The sequence below is a fragment of the Leopardus geoffroyi genome, chromosome C1 (genome assembly GCF_018350155.1).
Source record: "Leopardus geoffroyi isolate Oge1 chromosome C1, O.geoffroyi_Oge1_pat1.0, whole genome shotgun sequence".
Taxonomy (NCBI): domain Eukaryota; kingdom Metazoa; phylum Chordata; class Mammalia; order Carnivora; family Felidae; genus Leopardus; species Leopardus geoffroyi.
Window position 1 is genome coordinate 189,657,768 of NC_059328.1, and position 23,156 is coordinate 189,680,923.

Sequence of the window (23,156 nt, forward strand, 5' to 3'; positions counted from 1 at the left end):
AGGGGGCGGGGGTGGGGGTGGGGGCGGGGGCGGGGGCGGCAGAGGTGGGGAAGGCTGTGAGGCGGTGTAGGGGGTGACCAGCTTGGGCTGTGGGGATAAAGGGGGCATAAGTGAAGTGTAGGGTCGATTCAGAGACTCCATTCTGGCCTAAAAGGAGTATAAAAGGGGTGGTGGGATGGGAGAGAGAAAACACAACAAACACAACAGTTACAGAGGTAAGCTTTGTGTAAAACTAAACAGCAAGGAATCTGGGTCATGCAAGAAAGGACTCAGCGGTGGGACATCACAAAGGCGAAAATCAGACTCCCTGGGCAGCAAGGCACAGCATTTGATCACCCAGCAATACTCTCAAACGGCAAGACTGCCTAACGATCTAGGAAAAAGGTCCTGCTGCAAAAGCTGTTGACGGGTGATGGGCGGCCTGATTTCTGAGCCCTGACTTTCTCACACCTGCCCTGAATGGGCACCCCCGTGGGTGGACCTCCGAGCACAGATCCCACCCGGACTGTGGCAAGTGGAGACGTGATGGGTCGAGTTCACCTTTCAGGCTGTGGCTGCATCCACATCAAGCAGATGCCATAACTGGGTTTAGGAGTGCTGGTGGAGGGCCTCCTGAGGAATGAGGATGGCTTTTTGATGCTAGCAAGCGGACACGTGAGAATATGAGAATGTTCAGCAGGCGTGCACAGTCACACAGGAATGAATGAGCTTGACACACACACTCGTGTTCGTGTGAGACATTTGCATCCAACATGCACAGAAGTCCAGCAATGCAGGTAAAGGGGGGGGCATTCTTTAAATTTGTGTTACTGGAAAATACATAAAGAAATGCTTCATAAACATTACAGCAAAAGATCATTAAAATACCATCACAGAAAAAGCCAGGAGAAAATGAGAGGAAACCTTTGAAAACTAGAGTAAAGAAGATATATCAAGAAATGGGAATGAGAGTTTGCCAACAACCTGCTGACCAGCCCATCTGGGCATCTCTGGCATTGCCTGAATTACCACATTTGGTCATCCATTTCACGGAGCCAACTCACACAAGAATGTGGTTCAAGTACTTTTGAAAAGAGCAAAAGAAGGACCCTTGGTTTATTAAGTTTGGGTACATCTTTTAGGTTCTTTGAACAAACTGTGAAGATCCAATATAAATCATTTGTTTCCAAATTATGAATGACATCTAATTAGCGTCAAAAATGCTTAGGTTAGTAGACTAGAAGGCTGAATTCTAATGCCCATTAGGACACTCACATGTTTCTTTAAAAACTGCACAAAATAAAAGCATTAGTCTGGGAGATTTGGTTACAGGAGTCACCCAGGTTAATGTGTTTCCAAAGAACAGTCCCTGACCTTAACTTGACCCTGTCTTGGCTGCTGCAGGGGTGCAGACCTTAGCTGTGCTGGCCTTCTCATTTGGCACCTGAGGCTGAGGTAACAGAAGAAACACAGGGGTGGGGGGTCAAGACAAACAGACTAGCACCCCTACACAGCAGGGTGCACGCTCCTGAAACTACTAAGGCGAACTATGCTGCTTCATCACACAGCATTTGGACCTTTGTTTTCCTTGGCCTTTCATTTCAAATGCACATGGAGAACACCATTAAAAATTTAGTAAGGGAGAAGACTTTTCTTTAGATACCTGAATTGTATAAATCTGCTTTTCTACATATATAAAATTATTAGTACCAGATAGGGCTGTTCCACCCAAATTGATTAAGTGGGGAAAGGTAGACCATAATTTCTTAAAAGTATGAACCCCTGATATGGGAGTTAAACAAACTGGCAGTGTTTTGAGAATTTAGGTCATTAGAACCAATTCTCAAATATTTATTTCTAAGACAAAGTGTTCCATCCCCACACTACCACTAATGCCTCTAAGAGCCTACTACTAAGAGCCTACTAATGCCTCTTCCTGAGGGCCAGTTTATCAACCACATAAATAAATAACTGGATAAATTAAGGGAAAATATCTGTTTAATTCACATTGGTGAATACACTTGTGTAAAGTGATTCAGACCAAAACAACAACAACAACAACAACAACAAGAAAAATCACAATGATTATTGGGTAAAAACACAACAGTCAGGCCAGGTGTGCCACTGGTCCTTCGGTGATGGTGTGGGCTCCTGCCTGCTCAGAGGGCAAGGACAGCTGGGACGCAACACTGCCCACAGAACTTCACAGGTAGTGTGATATGATGTCTTCTACTTGGGCTAAAGAACCTCTGTATTTCTGAATAGTCTTGCAATAATCATACTCGTCCTTCAGTGTCATTGAAAAAACTACCATACAAAGCTCAGGGATCCAAAATTTTAAGGGGATTCATCTGAATTTAGTCTTCCACATATACTAAAATTTGAGAGAATTCATCAATGTGCAGAGAAATGCCAAAAAAGCGTAAAGGAAAAGACGACAAAGGAGTCTAAATAAATTAAATTAATAACAAATAATGCACCACAAGCAGCTTCTCTGGAACAAAATTAGGGCACTGGCACTAAATGGCGTTACTCCATCCAAACTGATTAAGGGGTGAAAAAGAAGAAATTGTTATTTCTTAAAAATGTGAGCCACTGATAAAGTCGTTAAACTGCTAGTTTGAGATCTTAGGGCATTAGAGTCAAGTGACAGATACTCATTTTTGAGGAGAAGTCAAAGTAAGAATACTGAAATAGGGCCCAGAGAGTCCTAACCAAGGAATAAAAGAGCAACAAACTAAACCCATGAAACGTCAAACAGATTTCTTCCTATCAATGAACACAAGTGTGTTACCTACCTTGCTGGACTCTTCTAACTGAGTGCCCCGTTTCCAGGCTTCAGAGAAGATGGAGCTCACAATGCTCTGGGAGCGGACATGTCCTGCTGGCTGAGTGTCAGACACTCCACTGTCAGACTGGTTCGAATGGTTTGACTGAGACTCTTTAAAAGAGATTTTCAAATATAGGATCAAATAAGTCATTGTTGTGACAATGTGAATGTGCACACTTAGCTCTTTTACACAAGACAAGATGCTATGCCACAGTGCAACAAGTTACTTTTACTCAAACTCATTTCATATAAACACTGTCTGGACCTTCCACTAGAAAATTTTTATCTTAGGGCTAATAGGAAATCTTGATTCTTTTTAAATAGTTCACCATGACAGGCTGACCATTACAATGAAAGGTTCGTGTAACATTACTGGTATCCTGAAAACTTCTTGTAAGAACTCCTAGCAATTAAGAGAATCAGTAAACTACCAATAGAGGAGTTGAATTTTTTTTCCAATCACATCTTCATTACACCAAGACTCAATCTTTGTATACACCCCTGCTTCAGACCATCCTAGAGAGTTCTCACTTACAACTTCAGATCATACATGAAGTCTACTTCCTTTTTTGCCTGCAGTGACTAGTACTTAGGAACTACACCTGTGTGAGAAGTGTTTTCTAGGGATTCAGGTATTGGCACCACAAGGCAGCTAGCCACACTGCAGCCTGGCCTCCTGGTAAGGCAAGAACACCTCTTCGAGGGAGCTGGGTATGGTGAAGGGTACACTGCAATCTGACATCCAGGGAACTGGGGAGATTAAGTCACTGGACCCCAAGTCAGGCAAGATAACCATGCAGAAGGAAGCACCTAGCTCAATGATGGAGATTCAGGTGTTAAAGTAGTCCCATCCAATACTTGGTGAAGGGGGGGTTATTATCAGATTGCTTTATTAATCAAGTCCAGCCAAGGTAGCCAAAGAAGTACACAGATAACAGCCACAAACTCCTATGGATAAAGTCAGGACATATCCTCAAGGCAAAAATATAAGCTATGAGATAAAACCTACTCTGTTTTCTTCTTTCTCCACCATCTAATTGCTGAGTGTTTTTTAAGCTTTTAATTTTAATTCCAGTATATTAACATACAGTGTTAGTTTCAGGTGTCCAGTATAGTGATTCAACAATTCTACCCATTACTGAGTGCTCATCATGGTAAGTGTACTCTGTAATCCCCATCACCTATCTCACCCATCCCCCCGCTCCCCCACCCCTCCTCTCTGGTAACCAGCAGGTTTGTTCTCTATAGTTAAGAGTCTGTTTCTTAGTTTGAGTCTCTTTTTTCCTGTTCGTTTGTTTTGTCTCTTAAATTCCACATGAGTGAAATCATATGGTATTTGTCTTTCTCTGGCTTATTTCGCTTAGCCTAATGTTCTCATGCTGCATCCTTGTTCTTCCAAATGGCAAGATTTCATTTTTTATAACCAAATAATATTCCATTATGTGTGCGTGTGTGCGCGTGTGTATACCACATCTTCTTTATCCATTCATCTATCAATGGACTTTTGGGCTGCTTCCACCGTTTGGTTATTGTAAATAATGCTGCCATAAATATAGGGGTGCATATATCCTTTTGATCTAGTGTTTTTGTATTCTTTGGGTAAATATCCAGTAGTGTGATTCCTGGTTCTATTTTTAATTTTTTGAGGAACTTCCATACTGTTTTCCACAGTGGATGCACCAATTTGCATTCCCACCAACAATGCACAAGTGTTCCTTTTTCTCCATAACTTCACCAACACTTGTTTCTTGTGTAATTGCTGAATGTTTTTTAAAAAGTTGCAACTTCACTAGCGTATGTCCCTATTTAACTGCTATTCAGGACAACAGCCTGTAAGATAAGAGGCTGGAATATGTGAATCCTTGAGCTCTCTTCAGCATGAATGCACATGATTTTGCAATTTATATTTACAAGGCTGCATAATACTTAACACACTGTATAAGAAGGGATGATGCTGGACTAGGAAAAGACACCACACCATGTCATAAAATGTGTGGAAGAACCTGCATTAATGCTATATAAATTTAAAAAATATATATATTATGGCATCTGTTTTCTCAATCTTTCCCTGAATTTCTTTTTCTAAAATCTTACTTGTGACATATTCTTACCTTGTCTTTCTCAATCCATTGTCTCAAAAGTGTCTTCCCTTTTTAATAAACATTTTTACAAGAGTTTTAGATTTATAGAAGAGTTGCAAAGCTAGCAGAGTTCCTGCACACCTAGCACCCAATTTACCTCATTATTAAGTTGCTACATTACCCTGGTACATTTGCCACAATAAAGGAACCAACACGGATACGTCACTGTTAACTAAACTCCACAAGCTTTTTTTGGACTTCACTTATAGTTAGTTGTCATGTCTCCTATGACAGTTTCTCAGACTTCCTTTGTTTTTGATGACTTTGACAGTTTTGAGGAGTAACAGGTCACGTATTTTAGAGAATGTCTCTCAATTATTATTTTGTCTGATGTTTTTCTCTTGATTAGATTGAGTTATGAAATTTGGGGAAGAAGACCAAGAGAGGCAAAGTGCCAATTTCATCACATTATGTAAAGGGTACATGCTATCAACAGGACATATTACTGAAGACACTGACCTTGACAACTTGGCTGAGCTAGTTTTTGTCAGGTTTCTGCACTGTACAGTTACTCCCCTTCCCCCACACCTAACCATCCTCTTGGCAAGCAAGTCACTATGCCAACCCACACTTACGGGGGGAATTAAGCTCCATCTCCTTGAGGGAAGAGTGTCTGCACAAACCACTTAGAACTCTTCCATCCAGAAGATCTGTCTCTTCCCCATTTATTTATTCAAGAATTTATATCCATATGGACTGATGGCTGTTTATTTTATAATTTGGGTTATGATCTTAGTTATTTTGTTGTTCCAACTGTTACAGCTTTGGTCCCTGGACACTCTCTCAGGTGGCTCCTGTGTCCCTTTGCACAGACTAATCACTGTGTTTTTTGAGCACTTCCTTCATTACAAGCTGCTCCAGGCTCCTCTTATTCTCTGCCACAGCCCTAGAATCAGCCATCTGCCAAAGAGCCCTAGTTCTTTTGTTCTGGAAAATGGAATTAGAAAACCAAGATCTAGGCTCTCTGCATTTTCACTTCACTGCCACTGGGGTGTCACCACTCCTAGCCCTCTCTGTGGACAGTACTAGGAAATATATGTATGTATACTAACCGATGTGTATACACATTCTCATTTTGTTTCGTAGAGATGAAATAAAGTCATACAACTTTTTAGTCAAATACTTCTTTTTAAAAAGCCCGTATTTTGGGGCAAGTAGGTGGGTTAAGCGTCTGACACTTGGTTTCGGCTCAGGTCACTATCTCCCAGTTTCGTGAGTTTACTCCCACGAAAGGCTCTGCACTTGGCAGCATGGAGCCTGCTTGGGATTCTTTGTCTCCCTCTCCCTCCCTCCTACTTGCACTGTGTCTGTTTCTCTCAAAATAAATAAATAAACTTAAAATTTTATTTTAAGTACATAAAATAAAAGTCCATGTTTTTATTTTATCCTAAAGTAAAATAGATTCTGAAAAGTAGAATTTTCTTAAAGCATATACACATAGCCTGGTAAAAACACAGTAAAAGATTAATTCATATGTTGTACTAATAAATAATGAGAGGTTTTTTTTTTTCAAAGATCTCTTAAAGTCATTATTTCTTTCATAATATGTAAGAACAAATAAAAACATTCTGCTTTTAGAGGACATAGTTACTCATATTCATGAAATATTTTGAAGGGAAAAGAAGCATTTTTAGGTGTGATCACCACATACTTTAAGGATGTGGGATCTGAAAACAAGTACCTTTTGAGTATCATTGATTTTCTGTGAAAACTTTAGTTAAGTTTGATGACTTAAACAGCCTCCTTAACTGTGATACTGAACTAATTCTAGTTATTTCCACTCTGTTGAAATGTCAGGAATCCTCTGGGGAAGGAGGGAATTTCATCATGGATTCTCAGTATGGAGACTTTCTCCAAGGAACTTTTCTACCCCTGAGTATGAATCAACAGTTGTTTTTTGGCAGTATGATTTTTTTTTTTTCCATTTATTTACTTGAGCATAGGGGGTGGGGCAGAAAGAGGAAGAGAGAGAATCCCAAACAGGCTCCACACTGTCAGCATGGAGCCCGATGTGGGGCTTTAACTACGAAACCATGAAGTCATGGCTTGAGCTGAGATCTAAGAGTCACTCAACTGATGGAGCCACCCAGGTGCCCTACTATGACTGAGTTTTAAATAAACTTTACAAATATATAAAAACACTCCTGAATTTACAACTCTATACTGCTGTTCCATTTCAAATACATTTGTGATCTAGCCCATGATATTGTCCCCTCTAATCACCAAAAAATTTATTTTATAATTTAGACATTAGGTATAGCTCTGCTTTTAACAACCATGCTGAAATAACCAGGTCTGCCATCAGTTCATAGAGATATCTTCGTATTGGCAGTAAATAGTGCTTTCAGTGTTTCAAACTACCTGGGATGCTCGAAGAACTGGATCCTGATTTAATGCTGGAGCTGGATAAGGAAGTCCAATCATAAGCCGACTCTGTCCTCTTCAAGGCTTCTTGATAGTTCATGTAGAGCTGCTTCCCATACTAAACAGAAGGCAGTAAATGGTGACGTGAACTTTACTGGGTATGATACAGATGGGTGAGGTAAGACAGGGGGATGCATTTCTGTTTACTGATTCATAGTTTGCATTAAAATTAATACCTATAAATACTTCAAAAGTTATTTTATTACCAGTAAATTATAATCTACTCTTATTTTTCATTTTAATAAAGATACCAATAACTTAACACTTCATTCATATTCCTTATCAATATAAAGATTTTTTTTTTGTTATTCCTAAGGCAACTCTGATTTTATAGCTGTAATAAATTTTATTTTACTTAATGGGCAAAAATATTCCTTCATGTATTATGTATAATCTTCAAGATGTCCTTAAAATTTTTTTCAAGAACTTCCTTTTTTTAAAGAGTTTTAGATTCACAACAAAATTGAGAGGAAGGTACAGAAACTTCACATATGCCCCTGCTACTACCCATGCACCATCTCTCTTTTATCAACATTCTCCACCAGAGGGTGCATTTGTTTCCATCAATGAATCTACATTAACACCTTATAATCAAAGTCCATAGTTTACCTTAGGTTCACTCTGGGTGTTGTACATGCTATGGGGTTTGAAGAAATGTATAAAGACATGTATTCACCATTACAGTATTACACAGAGTATGAATATTTTCACTGACCTAAAAATCTGGTGTCCTGCTTATTCATCCCCCTACTCCCACCTTGAAGCAATTTAATCTTCAAAAACTTTCTTTGACTTAGGCTAAACTCTGCTACAGAAGAATCATGTAATGTGTTCTCCAGAGCCAAAATAAATCAGTCTGATGCTACACTTTTACCAGCAGTATGATTTCATGGATACCAACTGTTAAATGTCTATCTCCTCACCAAGGAAAGAAGACATTTCAAACATAAAACTCAGAAAACACTGACAAAATCATAAACATGAAATGATTAGAATTGTCATGACAATCAAAACCACATGAAACACCTCATCATATTCTATCATCAAACCAAAAACAAAACAGAAACAAAAACACCCTACCTTTGCAATGCGAATACCATTAACCCACTGATGCAGGGTCCTCACATCATCGCAACAAAGGTACTTGATATACTGAGATTTCTTCTGGATCTGTGGGTGCTGCAATATTAAAGGCAAAGTCTAATTCAGTCCCCTGGAGAACTAAAGAAAAACTCTATCAAAGCTGAAACATACCCTGACAAGTTATAGGCCATTAGAGTAATGTCCGAAAATAATTTAAACCTCTTATGTGGGCATAAGGCCAAATAAAATGGCCCATAAGTATTTTTACAAAATAAACTACAAAGAAACTTATGTTAAATTTTAGGTCAAGATATATGCAAGGTAAAAAATACCTTCATGTCATGGCTAATTCCCAAATACCTTCTGTATTTCAGAGAAACAGAGGCCATCAGGGTTAACAAATCAATATAACTCTTCATCTGTAAGACTATGAAAGGGAAAATTTTGATTTCACTTTGAACCCATTGGAATCATGAGTTCAGAAGACTCCAAATGAGAGCGTCTTCGGTAAAGCTTCTAGAGCTTCTGTGGAGGTGAACCAATGGGTGGAGTGGGTGAAGTGCAGGACACAGCACCTAAGACAGAAGTGGGTGCTCACACCTGGTGCAGTGGTGCCCCCTTTGTGGACTGAGCACTGCCCTGCACCCCTTCTACCCACCGCACGTACCCTCCAAGGAATGAGCAGCCTTTCAACTGCATCATCAGAATGAGTTTTCACAATCCAATGTACTTTTCAAGCTGTACTTGCAGCTAGGATGGGAGATGACTGACCAGACCAACTACGCAATGCAAGTGCTAGAATGGACTGAAGGAATTTTAACTCTACTGGGCCACAACCTGGAAAGAAAAGCCCCAAATCACACTGGTTCTGGATGTAATGGTTGTTAATTTATTACTTCTTTTTTCAGTTATTCTGAAAAAAACTTTGAAATGGCTATATTTTACCTGGGGAAATATTTACAATTATGTTCAATTATGAGAGGCTTTAAAGATTCTCTAACCACATTTGTTGTGGGAACCCATGAGATCAATAAAATAAGTTGGTTGAGCATCTGACTCTAAATTTTGGCTCAGGTCATGATTTCACGGTTGTGGGATCAAGCCCCCACAAAGGACTCTCCGCTAGGGATTCTCTTTCTCCCTTTCTCCCTTTCCCCCTCCCCCCATGCACATCAGTCTCTCTCTTCCTCTCTCTCTCTCAAAAGAAAAAAAAGATCCATCTCTCTGGTCTACAGTGTGAGGAATTTAAATCCATTTATTTTATTCTATGCATTGCTTTAGAAAGCTCAGCTCCTATAATAAAACATTTAATACCAAAACCAATTTAGTTACTAAAGGCTATAGTCAAAGTTTTAAACAATAAGTCCTCAGCAAAAAGACGTTAGCAAAACAATACTTAACAATTTTCTCTCCTAATTCTATAGGTTCCACGGCCTTCTCTTGGCATATATTTCCTCATCCTTATTAAATTACATTATAATAAACCACCATAGCAATCTTGAAAAAGTAAAGGAGGACAGGTAGAGGAGATGTATTTTCCATATAAGAAAGAAGAATTCTATCTCATTCATTCATGTAACAGAAATATTAAGAACTGTTAGCCAAATCTTTAAGTAGGTGTTGGGATATACTGTGAGCAAAACAGAAGAAGTCACAGTCCATGCAGAAGATAAAATGGGATGGGGCACTTGGGTGGCTCAGTCGGTTAGACGTCCAACTTCAGCTCAGGTCATGATCCCGCAGTTCATGAATCTGAGCCCCACATCGGGCTCGGTGCTTACAGCTCAAGAGCCTGGAACCTGCTTTGGATTCTGTGTCTCCCTCTCTCTCTGCCCTTCCCCCCTCACTCTGTCTCTGTCTCTCAAAAATGAACATTAACAACAAAAAAAAGATAAAATGGGATGACTTAAAAAGAGCTTTTTTCAGTATTGCCAGCTAGCTCTTGAAGAGTAGCTGTTCTCCATCTCCTGCTTCACTCAGGCACTGCCTACAGGACACGGTGTGGAAATCTGAACAAAGGTCTACAAGGTGGCACTTGGCCTTTACCACCACCCCCTCTGGTGATTCACAAACTGTTCTTGACCGATTCCTTCCATTTCCCGAGAGCAGGGCTACCTACCACGCATGGGCATTCAACTGCAGCAGTGGCCCTGCCTGAGCGTTTGTGTTCTACTCATTCTCTACATTAAGGGAGTATTTTTATCAATAAAATATCAGAGAAAATCAAAGAGAAACAATCCTCCATCCTCTCATTTCTCTAACCTGGGAATCCATATAACACCCTGAAGAATACTATGGATATGATTATTTGAGTATCTGCAGATTACCTGCTAGTTTAAAGTTCATTTTTGGACCTCATAACTTCTCTTTTTTAACTTCCCACGTAATAGAGACAATCCTTCTATAGCCTTCATTACGGTCACCCAGGCTCCGCAATAATACCTCAGGCAGTTGCCTGTTCCACCAAAATATTATTTTCTTAAAACTGGCATTTATTGGGGTGCCCGGGTGGGTCAGCTGATAGAGCATGGGACTCTTGATCAGGAGTCATGGGGCTCTTGAGCCCTATGTTGGGTGTAGAGATATAAAGTGGCATTTATTGAGCACTTAGTACATACCCGCCATTATGCTAAATATGTCACATATATTAATTAGTGCATTCCCTCCTCAGGAAAACCTGATGAGTTACATATTACTATCTTCACCAAATGAAGAGAAACTGAGGCTCAGTACTCCAAATTGCTCACATATTCATGCTTATTAGTGAAAGAACTAGGATTTGAAACCATGCCATCCATTCCAGGGCCTGTACCTTTAATTATAATGTCATACTTCTGTCTTATGTGGTGATATCTTCTTCCAAAAAATGATGCCTCTCTCCTCTTTTTCCCCCATTAACATTCCACCACTGTAAACATCACACAAGAGCTAGGAGCAAGTGTGGAGGAAACATTCTTTGTCAAAAACCAAAAGCTTAACATTTAGATTCTTAAAGATTGCAAAGAAAAAAAATATATATATATATAATCAAATTGTTTACTCTCTCTCTCAAAATAAAAATGAATACACTTAAAAAAAACAAAGGAAAAATGTGAGAATTAAATAAAAATATTTAAGAATACAGTAGGAAATTCCGGATTACTATTGTACTATCAGATTAATTTTCTGTTTATGCCAAAAATTCGATTGAGATAGGTAATTCTTTTTTTTTTTTTTAATGATTATTTATTTTTAAGAGAGACAGAAAGACAGCATGAATGGGGGAGGGTCAGAGAGAGGGAGACACAGAATCTGAAGCAGGCTCCAGGCTGTCAGCAGAGCCCGACACGAGGCTCGAACTCACAAACTGCGAGATCATGACCTGAACCAGCTGGATGCTTAACCGACTGAGCCACCCAGGTGCCCCGAGACAGGTAATTCTTAAAACTAAGTAAAAGTAATGCTCTAAAATCACAGTCCAAGTGCCAAAGGAAAACCAATGAATATATACTACCCATTTATTACTTTGGAAACACAAATAGGCTTGAAAATTAATTCTCTCACTAACATGTAAGAAGTTAAAAAACAAAATACATAACACTCAATCCTACTACTTCCACCATTATCATATAACATCTTTCTTTTAATAATGGTGTTTGAAGTTCATTTTCATATTCCACCTCTAAATATTAACCATTTTTTCCTTCTTACCTAACATACTAAAATAGATTACTTTGCCTCATTTCTTTAGGAATAAACATTTAGACCTGGGTAAGATGAGCTATATTCCAACAATTACCATGGTATATGTATTTTAGAAATGTAAGTTTCCTTTAAGTAACGTATATACACGCATACACATGTATCCAACATGTACGGAGCTCTTTCAGATAATAGATAACGTATGTCCTATTTATTCCCTCATTGTCATATTTCATGAGTAAACTCTTCCCATCATTTTTATTAATACCTTTAAAAAAACTAATTGCTGGGGCACCTGGGTAGCTCAGTTGGTTGAGCGTCCGACTTCAGCTCACGTCATGATCTCACAGCTTGTGAGTTCGAGCCCCACATCAGGCTCTGTGCTGACAGCTCGGAGCCTGGAGCCTCCTTCAGATTCTGTGCCTCCCCCTCTCTCTGCCCCAACCCACTTGCATTCTGTCTCTGTCTCTCTCAAAAATAAATAAACATTAAAAAAAAAAACAACAAAAAACTAATTACTAAGGGGCGCCTGGGTGGCTCATTCAGTTAAGCATTGGACTTCTGCTCAGGTCATAATCTCATGTTTCGTGGGTTTGAGCCCCACATCTGGCTCTGTGCTGACAGCTCGGAGGCTGGAGCCTGCCTTGGATTCGGTGTCTCCCTCTCTGCCCCTCCCTGCTCATACTCTGTGTCTTTCTCTCTTAAAAATAAATGAACATTAAAAAAATAAAAAAATAAACTAGTTACTAAACAATGTGCTTTATTACTTTCTACAAGTGTGTATTATATTTCCTGTATCCTGCATTTTACTGGAAGAACTGACTCAGTCATTATAGCCCAAAGGTGATAAGTAGAATCAGACCCTATAAATATTTACATTTGTGTAGATCCTGTGTGGCAGCATTTTTGGGTTTGTTAGAACTCATATGCCCAAGAATAAAAATACTTACATAGGCAAAATCTAGTACAGATTTTGCAGGAAAAAAAGGCAGGTCTTAAATACTAACAGTTGTGTCGTCTCAAGAACATTGATCCCTCTAAACCTCAGTTTCCATATCTGAAAAATGGGGACTCTAGAACAGATCTGTGTGACACTGTCATGCGGTGCTTCTAGCGCAGTGTCTGCTACCCTAGAGTTCTTCCATAAATGACAGCCATTATTTTTACTACTATTTGTGCCTAGCGGTATGGTTTATTTCAGTACCTTGAACATTTTTAGATATAAATAGGTAGGCAATATAAATATATGAATTCAGCTTAACCTACACTTCACTAAAAGCAAATATGAAGTACATAAATTACTATATAAGCTAGCGAACAACTCCTCTGAACAAAAATATTCCTGACCTAAGAATTCTGTGAGCTGCAAAAGGGATTAAAATAATAGTGGTCATAATTAATTCTGGCTGTAAGAGACACTGTTTGTTGCCTTCCTCACAGCTATCTCTTCTCCCCTACTTCTTTTCTGAAAGAGCCTCAATTTTGTTTGGAAGTCTGTCAATCCCTCATCTTAGGGTGTGCATTCTGATTAGGCTAAGCCAAAAATAAATGGAATTAACATAACCAAGGAAAGACCTGTACTACGAGAACTATAAAACACTGATAAAGAAATGGAAGATGACACAAAGAAATGGGAAGACAGTCCAATCTCATGGATTGGGAGAACAAATCTTACAACGCCCATATTACCCAAAGCAACCTATAGCTTTAATGCAATTGCTATCAAAATACTAACAGCATTTTTCATGTAACTAGAACAAATAATACTAAAATTTGTATGAAACCACAAAAGACCAAAAATAGCCAAAGCAATCTTGAAAAAGAACAATGAAGCTGGAAGTATCATAATCTCAGATTTGAAGATATACTACAAACCTGTAGTAATCAAACAGTATTACTGGCACAAATAAAGGACACATAGATCAATGGAACAGAATATAAAATTCAGAAAGAAACCCATGCTTATATGGTTAATTAATCTATGCCAAAAGAGGCAAGAATATACAATGGGGAAAAGACAGTCTTTTCAACAAATGGTGATGGGAAAACTGAACAGCTACATGTAAAAGAATGAAACTGGGCCACTTTCTTACACCATACACAATAATAAACTCAAAATGGATTAAAGACCTAAATGTGAGACCTGAAAACCATAAAACTCCTAAAAGAAAACACAGGCAGTAATCTCTTGGACATCAGCTCTAGCAACATATTTATGAGTATGTCTCCTCAGGCAAGGAAAATAAAAGAAAAAAAAATAAACCCTTGTGGCTAGTCGGTTAAGCATCCAACTTCAGCTCAGGTCATGATTTCACAGCTTGTGAGCTCAAGCCCCATGTCAGGCTCTGTGCTGACAGCTCAGAGCCTGAAGCCTGCTTCTAATTCTGTCTCCCTCTCTCTCTGCCCCTACCCCACAAAATGAATAAATGTTAAAAAAAATTATAAAAAAAAACAAACTATTGGGACCACACCAATATAAAAAGCTTCTGCACAGCAAAGGAAATCATCAACAAAAGGACAACCTACAAATGGGAGACGATATTTGCCAATGATGTGTCAAATAAGGGGTTAATATCCAAAGTATATAAAGAATTTACACAACTCAATACCCAAAAAGACAAATAATCTGATCAAAAAATGAGGAGAGGATCTGAACAGAACTTTTCCAAATAAGACATACATATGGCCAACAGACACAGAAGATGCTCAACATCACTCATCATCAGGGAAACGCAAATTAAAACCATAATGAGATATCACTTTACAACTGTGAGAATGGCTAAAATTGAAAACATATGATATAGCCAGTGTTAGGATATAGAGAAAAAGGAACCTTTGTGCACTGTTGGTGGGAATGCAAACTGGTGCAGCCACTATGGAAAACAGTACGGAATTTCCCCTCAAAATTAAAAATAGAATTACCATATGATACAGTAATTTTGCTACTGGGTATTTACCCAAAGAAAACAAAAACACTAATTCAAAAAAATACATGCACCCTTATGTTTACTGTAACAATATATACAATAGCCAAATTATGGAAGCAACCCAAATGTCCACTGATAGATGAATGGATAAATAAGACATGGTGTGTGTACACACACACACACACCCCCAGAGGAGTATTCCTCAGTCATAAAATAATGAGATCTTGCCATCTGCAACATGAATGAACGTAGAGAGTATAGTGCTAAGTGAAATAAGTCAGAGAAAGACAAACAGCATAGGATTTCACTCATATGTGAAATTTAAGAAACAAATGAACAAACAAAAAAAGACAAAAACAGGCTCTTAAATACATAGAACTGGTGGTTAAGGGGGCATGGGTGGGGGGACAGGAGAAATAAAGGGGATTAAGAGTACATTCTTCTTAATGAGCAAGAAGAAATGTATAAATTATTGAATTATATTGTACACCTGAAAGTATTAAAACACCATCTGATAATTGTGCTTCAACTTAAAAAATAATTAAAAAAAAAAGGTACGCATGTCCTCAGGCCAATGATTCTCAAGAGAAGGACTGTTGGTAGCTCCTGGGAAATATTTCCTCACTCTCAGACAAATACAGGGAGTAATAGTCCCTCTTCTGCTGCTGGATTTTTCTAGATCCACTGCATCATGGATCCATCATCCAGGTGATGCCTAGAACTACAGTGGTCATCTGTACCTGTGAAGTAAGCCAGCCTGAGGATAAGCTGATAAGGCAGAAGATGGAATAGGGAAAAAGGAAGAAATTTCGGTTCTTACAGCCCTGACTCCTTGAAATAACCAACTCTTACTGTCTTCATGTTATGAGACCCCTAAATAACTTTCACTTATATGGGGGTTATGTCTACTGATACTTACCTTATAAGAAATTAAAACTGAGAAAAATTAAAATACAAAAGTATACAAATATATGTTCCATTACCTAAGACAGCAAAATTATCATCACATGTCATGTAATCTCTTAGAAAACTCTACAATGCATTTGTGAGAGAATGAGAGTGTAAAAGACAAATAACATCTCAGCATTACCGGAATAGTAATTTTGACACCACAGGCCCCTTGACAGAGTTTCAGGGACTCCCAGGGAGCTTGGACTTTATTTTGAAAACTACTGGATTGAGCTACTTTGTAATGACTTTTAAAAAATTATTTGTTGCTATAACCTAAATGATACAGTCGTATTCTCCAGGAAAGGATTATTTAATAAAGGGGTACCATTACAATACAGTTAATTTTACCAAAGCAATGAAAACTCTACCCCCAAACTCAACTGACAATTCTCAGAGAAAAGAAAAATCAATGACATAAACATGTAGACATAAGTAGTTACCCAAGAGGTAACTAAGATGGAACCAATGAGGAAAACTTAAGTCATCTCCATAATTATCTTGAACTTTTATTTTTATTTTTTTAAATGTTTATTTATATTTGAGAGAGACAGACACACACACAGAGTGCAAGCAGGGGAGGGGCAGAGAGAGAGGGAGACACAAAATCTGAAGTAGGCTCCAGGCTCTGAGCTGTCAGCACAGAGCCCGACCTGGGGCTTGAACCCACGAGCTATGAGATCATGACCTGAGCTGAAGTTGGATGTTTAACCAACTGAGCTACCCAGGTGCCCCTATCTTGAATTTTTAAATGTTTTCTTTATCAGTGTTCCAAAGATTACTAAAAATGCACTAAAAATATCAGTTCTCAAAAGCACAGTTATAGTCTGTGTGAGAAGCTCAAAAGTTTGGATAAAAGAGGGAAGAAACTCACTAAAAACAGCTCAGACGGGTCATAATATATGCATTGGCTATCAGGGCTATGGTTTGCTGGAAAAAGTGACAAAAATCATTTCTGGACCAGATATGAGCCAGTCCACTTTGAAATTGGGCACACTGCCCCCTGATGGTTCTGCTGGGTAAATACAGGAAAAGAACTAAAACACAAAATACCTATTTCCCACTTTTGGCTTTGATCTAAGTTTCCTAAAATTAGCCTGCTTTTAGATAAAAATCTCAAATGTAAAATTTAAATATTTTGTATATTCTGACCCAAAGCTTATACAGTATCCATTTCTTAGCAACATCAATCTAATTAGGGCTATTGAGTTAGTGGTCAGCTGTGGTTTAAGCATATACTTCTTTTCCTTACCATCCTTCACTATTCTCTTCAAAACTTAAAGAGAAGGCAAAAATAGTATACTTAATAGAGATATAAACTATTCTAAAATGTCCAATAACTAGCTCTATGTCTAACATCAATTAAAATTCCTAAAAAGAGGGGTGCCTGGGTGGATCAGTTGGTTAAACATTCAACCTCAGCTCAGGTCATGATCTCGCGGTTCATGAGTTTGAGCCCTATGTCGGGCTCTGTGCTGACAGCTCAGAGTCTGGAGCCTGCTTCGGATCCTGTGTCCCCCTCTTTCTCTGCCCCCCCCCCCTCTCAAGAATAAACATTACATTTTTTTTTAATTCCTAAAAAGAGAAACATGCTTACCTTTAGCACCAGACAATAATCTGTGGGTGCTTTGTATTTGTTCCGATAGTCCTGTCCATAATAAACATTGACATGATCCAGTTGGAGAAAGCACACCAGTTCTCGAGAGACCTAAGATAAAAACACCCAAAAGACTGAATGAACAATAACGTATAAAGAAGCAAATATCATACTTGGTTAACAGTTTCTAGTGGAGAATAAAAACTTTGCTTAGTGGAAATAGTGATATTTTGTAGATAACAAGACAGTGAGATTCTCTATAAATGTTCCTTCTTTTATCCATAATGCAACAAAAAGGCAGTCCATTTCACTTACTGTCTGCCATTCACAATGAACACACTTACTTGGAAAGGGTGGCATTTTAAAGAGACTTTAAATATAATATGGTATATTAAATACAACATAGTATAACAGAGCTCTGGAAAAAAATGAATCGTGGAGTTCAGTGCTTGTAATGCATATCTCAAGTACAATGATTCTTAAGTCAGCGTTTCCTCACCTTAAATAGAGGCAACAAAATATACCTCTTAGGATGGTGGTTAAGACTGGATAAGATGATGCTGTAAAGAGTTTAAAACAGTGCTGGTCCTTAGTAAGCAGAGAAGTGACAGCTACCAAACGGGCCCTCAGCAGGAGCATATTATCCCAGTGAGGCTGAAATGCCTATAATCCCAAAAATCTATTCTCCCCAAACAATAACAAGCAAAACCTACTCTGACAGAAGTTCCACAAATACTAAATAACAGTATGATTTCAAATGTGACAAGATAATTGAGATGGGCCCAATGAATGACCAAAGTGTGACCACTTTCAGGGGTCTTTTTCTTTATAACAGATCAATAAACAAAGCAGTATCCTGTGTGTCCTACAAGAGTTGAAACCATCAGAGCCTGGATTCACCCTGTCAGCATACTCACTGCAGATTAAAATCAATTGCCATAATGAGGAAGCTCAAAAGCCAACAGAAGGGACACACCTTTGCTTTTCCTTTAGGGACATAGTAGATACCAGATGCTCGCAAGAGAAAATAACGCTTTTTCCAGGACTTTTTACCATCATCTTTCAGCCACAGTACTCCTTCAATTTCTGGTACAGTTACAGAACTTCCACAAAAACATTCCTAAAATAAGAAGATGATTTGGAAAGACATGTGATCTTTTGATTCTCAAAACTGTGTTTAGCCTGTAAAATCCATGATACTATAATTAAACCAAAATGGCTTTGTAGTAAAACCACATTGCTAATTTTACCTCAGTTAGAACATCCTATTCTAAACATCATGTAGATTTATTGTGAAATAACTATGGCTATCCCTATGAACTTTCACCTGACACTTAAAAAAAAAATTTTTTTTAAATGTTTATTTTTGAGATAAAGTGGGAGTGGGGGAGGGGCAGAGAGAGCGGGAAACACAGGATCTGAAGCAGGCTCCAGGCTTTAAGATGTCAGCACAGAGCCTGACATGGGGCTTAAACTCACAGTCCATGAGATCATGACCTGAGCCAAAGTTGAACGTTTAATTAACCGAGTGAGCCACCCAGGCACCCCCCCCTTTTTTTTTTTAACTTAGAGAGAGAGAGAGCGCGCACACGAGCGAGCATGGGTATGCAGGTGCGGGTGAGAGGGGCAGAGGGAGAGAAAGAATCTTAAGCAGGATCCATGCTCAGGGTGGAGCCTGACTCAGGGCTCCATCCTATGACTCTGAGATCATGACCTGAGTCAAAAATCAAGAGTCAGATGCTCAACCAACTGAGCCACCCAGGTGTCCTTACCTAACACTGTTTTGAACAAAGTAAGCTGAACTGTCAACTGAGCTGCATGTAACAGGATTTAAATGCATCTGTAAACAGCATTTACACTGTAACACTAAATTTAATAAATTAGTATAACACTAAATTTAATAAAAGTCTCAGAGCTAACATAAGCATTAGATTTTATTTTTTCTCCAAATTAACAACACATTTTGATTAGCTGTCAAACTAAATTTTAAAAGAAAGCAACCTGCTAAGTGATAAATTAAAATTCACAATTTATGGGGCGCCTGGGTGGCGCAGTCGGTTAAGCGTCTGACTTCAGCCAGGTCACGATCTCGCGGTCCGTGAGTTCGAGCCCCGCGTCGGGCTCTGGGCTGATGGCTCAGAGCCTGGAGCCTGTTTCCGATTCTGTGTCTCCCTCTCTCTCTGCCCCTCCCCCGTTCATGCTCTGTCTCTCTCTGTCCCAAAAAAAAAAAAAAAAAAATTCACAATTTAAAAATTATCAATTTATATGATTCTAAAACAAAGAGGTCATTTATTTTCTAAAGATTTAAAACTAGGTTGGAAGCAATGTAAACTCAAAATTATGAATTCTAATGTCTATATTAGATAAAAATGTAATTAAAAAATCAGTTATGTATTTGGTAAGAGAAAAATAGAAATCCTCACTAAATATTAACATAGAATATTTTGAACCTAAATTAATTTCTCTCTTCTCCAAGTACAGAGAAATCAGGAATTATAAAGAGGATTTTTTTTTTTTTAACGTTTATTTATTTTTGAGACAGAGAGAGACAGAGCATGAACGGGGGAGGGGCAGAGAGAGAGGGAGACACAGAATCCAAAGCAGGCTCCAGGCTCTGAGCCATCAGCCCAGAGCCTGACACAGGGCTCGAACTCACGGACCGCGAGATCGTGACCTGAGCTGAAGTCGGACGCTTAAATGACTGAGCCACCCAGGTGCCCTAAAGAGGATTTTTAATTGTAACTAGTATTACTATGAAAAGGTGAGTGTTGATCTTCATTTTCCTAATTGCCTTTTTGCTAACTAAGTTTATTCTGTTTTTTAAATATACTAACTTCTTTGATTTTAGTTCTCTAAAATCAGCAAAGGCCAAAAAACAAAAAACTGAATTATGTTTGAATTTATTTTATTAACATTGGGGCGTATGTATGTGTGTGTGTGTGCGTGTGTGTGTATGTATGTATATATGTGTACATCTTAAAAGATCATGATTTATAAAATTATTTGAATTATATAAAGGTAAGGCTTGAAGTATTCCATAAATAACTAAGTATATTCAAATTTCTCTTTGGGTAAATAGATAAAACACCACAGTCATGTCCTTCATTGACTAGCCTTTTTTCCCCACCTGTCTGCTTCTAACAGCTCATGACTCCTTTTTAGTCCACTGATATATTACTTGGCAAAATAACAGATTTTAAGAGGTTCTTCAGTGGCCTAACAGTCACATAGTTGAATTCTCCCCCTCAGGATATGGAGGAATATAGGCTTCTCTAGTTGCAAGTGCAATTATGAATATATAGCATTGATATACTCAACTTCAAAAAAGGTGCTTAGTATTTTAATATTTTAATGTGCAGGAAAAAAGACGGTGAGGGGAGTGAAGAGTCATACCTCCAACAGCACTTCTTTATTTCTATCTGCCATCTCAGCGGTTTCCTTTTTCCCCAGAAGATAATTCTGGAAAAATAAATAGATGAAAGTTAAGGAATAAACCCACCCTATTATTCCCTTGGAACAGGTGCATATATGATTTCTTCTAGAGATTTCGCAATTGTGTCTTCTTGTATAGAATGAGAAGAATACTGCTCTGAAAAGTAACTGGTGCATGAGCATCAGGGCTAAAATGCCTCCTCCTCCTCATTTTTCCCAATATCTTGAACTATTCCATAAACAGCCCTGCCCCAAATCCGGAGGTGATATCACATGTAACAGATGGCAAATGTTTTCAACAACTGATGAAAGGACCTGAAAGGTTTACAAATTTAGTAGAGTAAGGCAAATTTCCTTAAAATATGCTAAGCTTAAGTGATCCAGATACAAAAATTTTAATTTGTGTTCTGGCTTTAAGAGAAGAAAATCTCAATTCTCTGAGACTATCATTATATCATTTGCTTGACTCAACTAAAATCTGAATTCTAATTCTAAACTTTTTCATAATCACGTATAAAAGGATCTATTAATATTCCCAAATGTGTACTGTTCACTAAAAATATCTGGTAAAAATGTATCATGATTAAGCTGTCTGAAGGATAATTATTTAATACTTTTAACACTGCAACCATTTTTCATTACTTCCTTTTATAGTGGAGTTGTTTTCTCTTACCTACTGATTTTTATAAAATATTTGTGTTAGGAAGTATTAAACATTCTGAAATAAGCAAAGATGCCAAATAAATCAAGGTAACTTAAACTAGAAGGTAGAATCATTTATAATCAAGGTTATTGAGATATTTTAAAAAGTCAAAATAAAGTGTCAACTGGATAAATGGAGGAAGTAGAGAATTTAAATATGAAAGTACTTTTCTTTGATAGATGAGAAGCTCACCAAATAAACAGCTGAGTTCAACAGCTCTGGATTACAAAGACGAGAAACCTGGTATCTCCCTGGAGTTCCTTCTGATGCCCCAAAGGCTCACCCCATCTGGCTCTGTGAGACTGGTAGCCTCTTTGAGGCCTGACACCAGGGCCCCAGCAGACCTTCCACTTCAGCAGTAGTGAATGCTCCCATGAGGTTTTGCAACCACAATGCTCCAACCAGGTGGTTGTCAGTTTTTTGGTTTTTTTGTTTTAAACTCTATTAACTTAAAAGTAATAGAATAATGTAAGGTGAACATTTTAGAATCATGGCTTCTGTAAGTTATTCAGTCTCACCTGTGGGTTTTTGAAAAGTGCATATTTTTCTATACGTTCCATAAATATAAGCTTGTTTTGGCTATCTCTTGTCCAATTAAGAAGATTTTCAACCAAGTTTTCATGGTCTTCAAAGATTCTCTCTGTCCCAAGATAAAATATCAATATTTTGTTAGTATTCATCAGACCTGCATCAAAGGTATGCAACCTTGTGAAGTAATTCAGAGCGGAACCACACAATTTTAACTGACATTATAGTCCCTGGCCCTTAGGGATTATCTGGTCTTCCCTCTATTTTCATATAAGGAAATGTGCCCAGTGGTGTTAACTGATTTCAGCAAAGTCACACAGATGCTACATGGAAGAATTAGGACTAAAATCTAGGTCTTCTGACTTCTGCATCTTCCTCAGCCTTAAGCCTTTGCCATCCCACCCTTGAAAAAACAAACACCAAAATCCCCCAGCATGTTAGTTGCATTTCATAAATTCTTATATTAAGTATTCCCAATAGTATTTAGTTCTTATCATTTAAAAAATTTCCAAGATGTTTTCTTCTTTGGTCTATTGGTTTTAATTTTAAACAGATGTATTTTCTAATTTCCAAATTAGGAATCAAAGAACATGTCTTATATATTAACCCATGTTCAAGGAACACATCCTAGATATGGATTTTTTGAAATTTCCTTTCAGGTGCTTATGGACTGACATTTGAATCAGTTTTTGAAAATATTCCATCTCTGCTTGAAAAGAATGCACACTGTCCTGTTATTAGTGTTCTTAATATGTCTATTAGATCAAACTTATTTTTCAAATCTCCTATATCCTTTTTGTCTGCTTGATTATACTGATCACTGAAGAGATTCTTAGGTGAAAAAGTTCTGCTACAAAGGCTGACTTGTGAATTTCTCCTGGTA

The 23,156-nt window shown here is 38.1% G+C and overlaps 1 protein-coding gene across 1 annotated transcript in view; it reads right to left on the minus strand.

Moving 5' to 3' along the window:
• Nucleotides 1-23,156, minus strand: part of RAPH1 (Ras association (RalGDS/AF-6) and pleckstrin homology domains 1) — a 100,756-nt gene that overhangs the window by 7,443 nt on the left and 70,157 nt on the right. Inside the window, 8 exon segments of the mRNA XM_045480835.1 lie at nucleotides 1-147; nucleotides 2,778-2,920; nucleotides 7,312-7,432; nucleotides 8,455-8,553; nucleotides 17,611-17,721; nucleotides 18,587-18,730; nucleotides 21,004-21,069; nucleotides 22,264-22,385. Of these exon segments, the coding sequence (XP_045336791.1) occupies nucleotides 1-147; nucleotides 2,778-2,920; nucleotides 7,312-7,432; nucleotides 8,455-8,553; nucleotides 17,611-17,721; nucleotides 18,587-18,730; nucleotides 21,004-21,069; nucleotides 22,264-22,385 (953 nt within the window).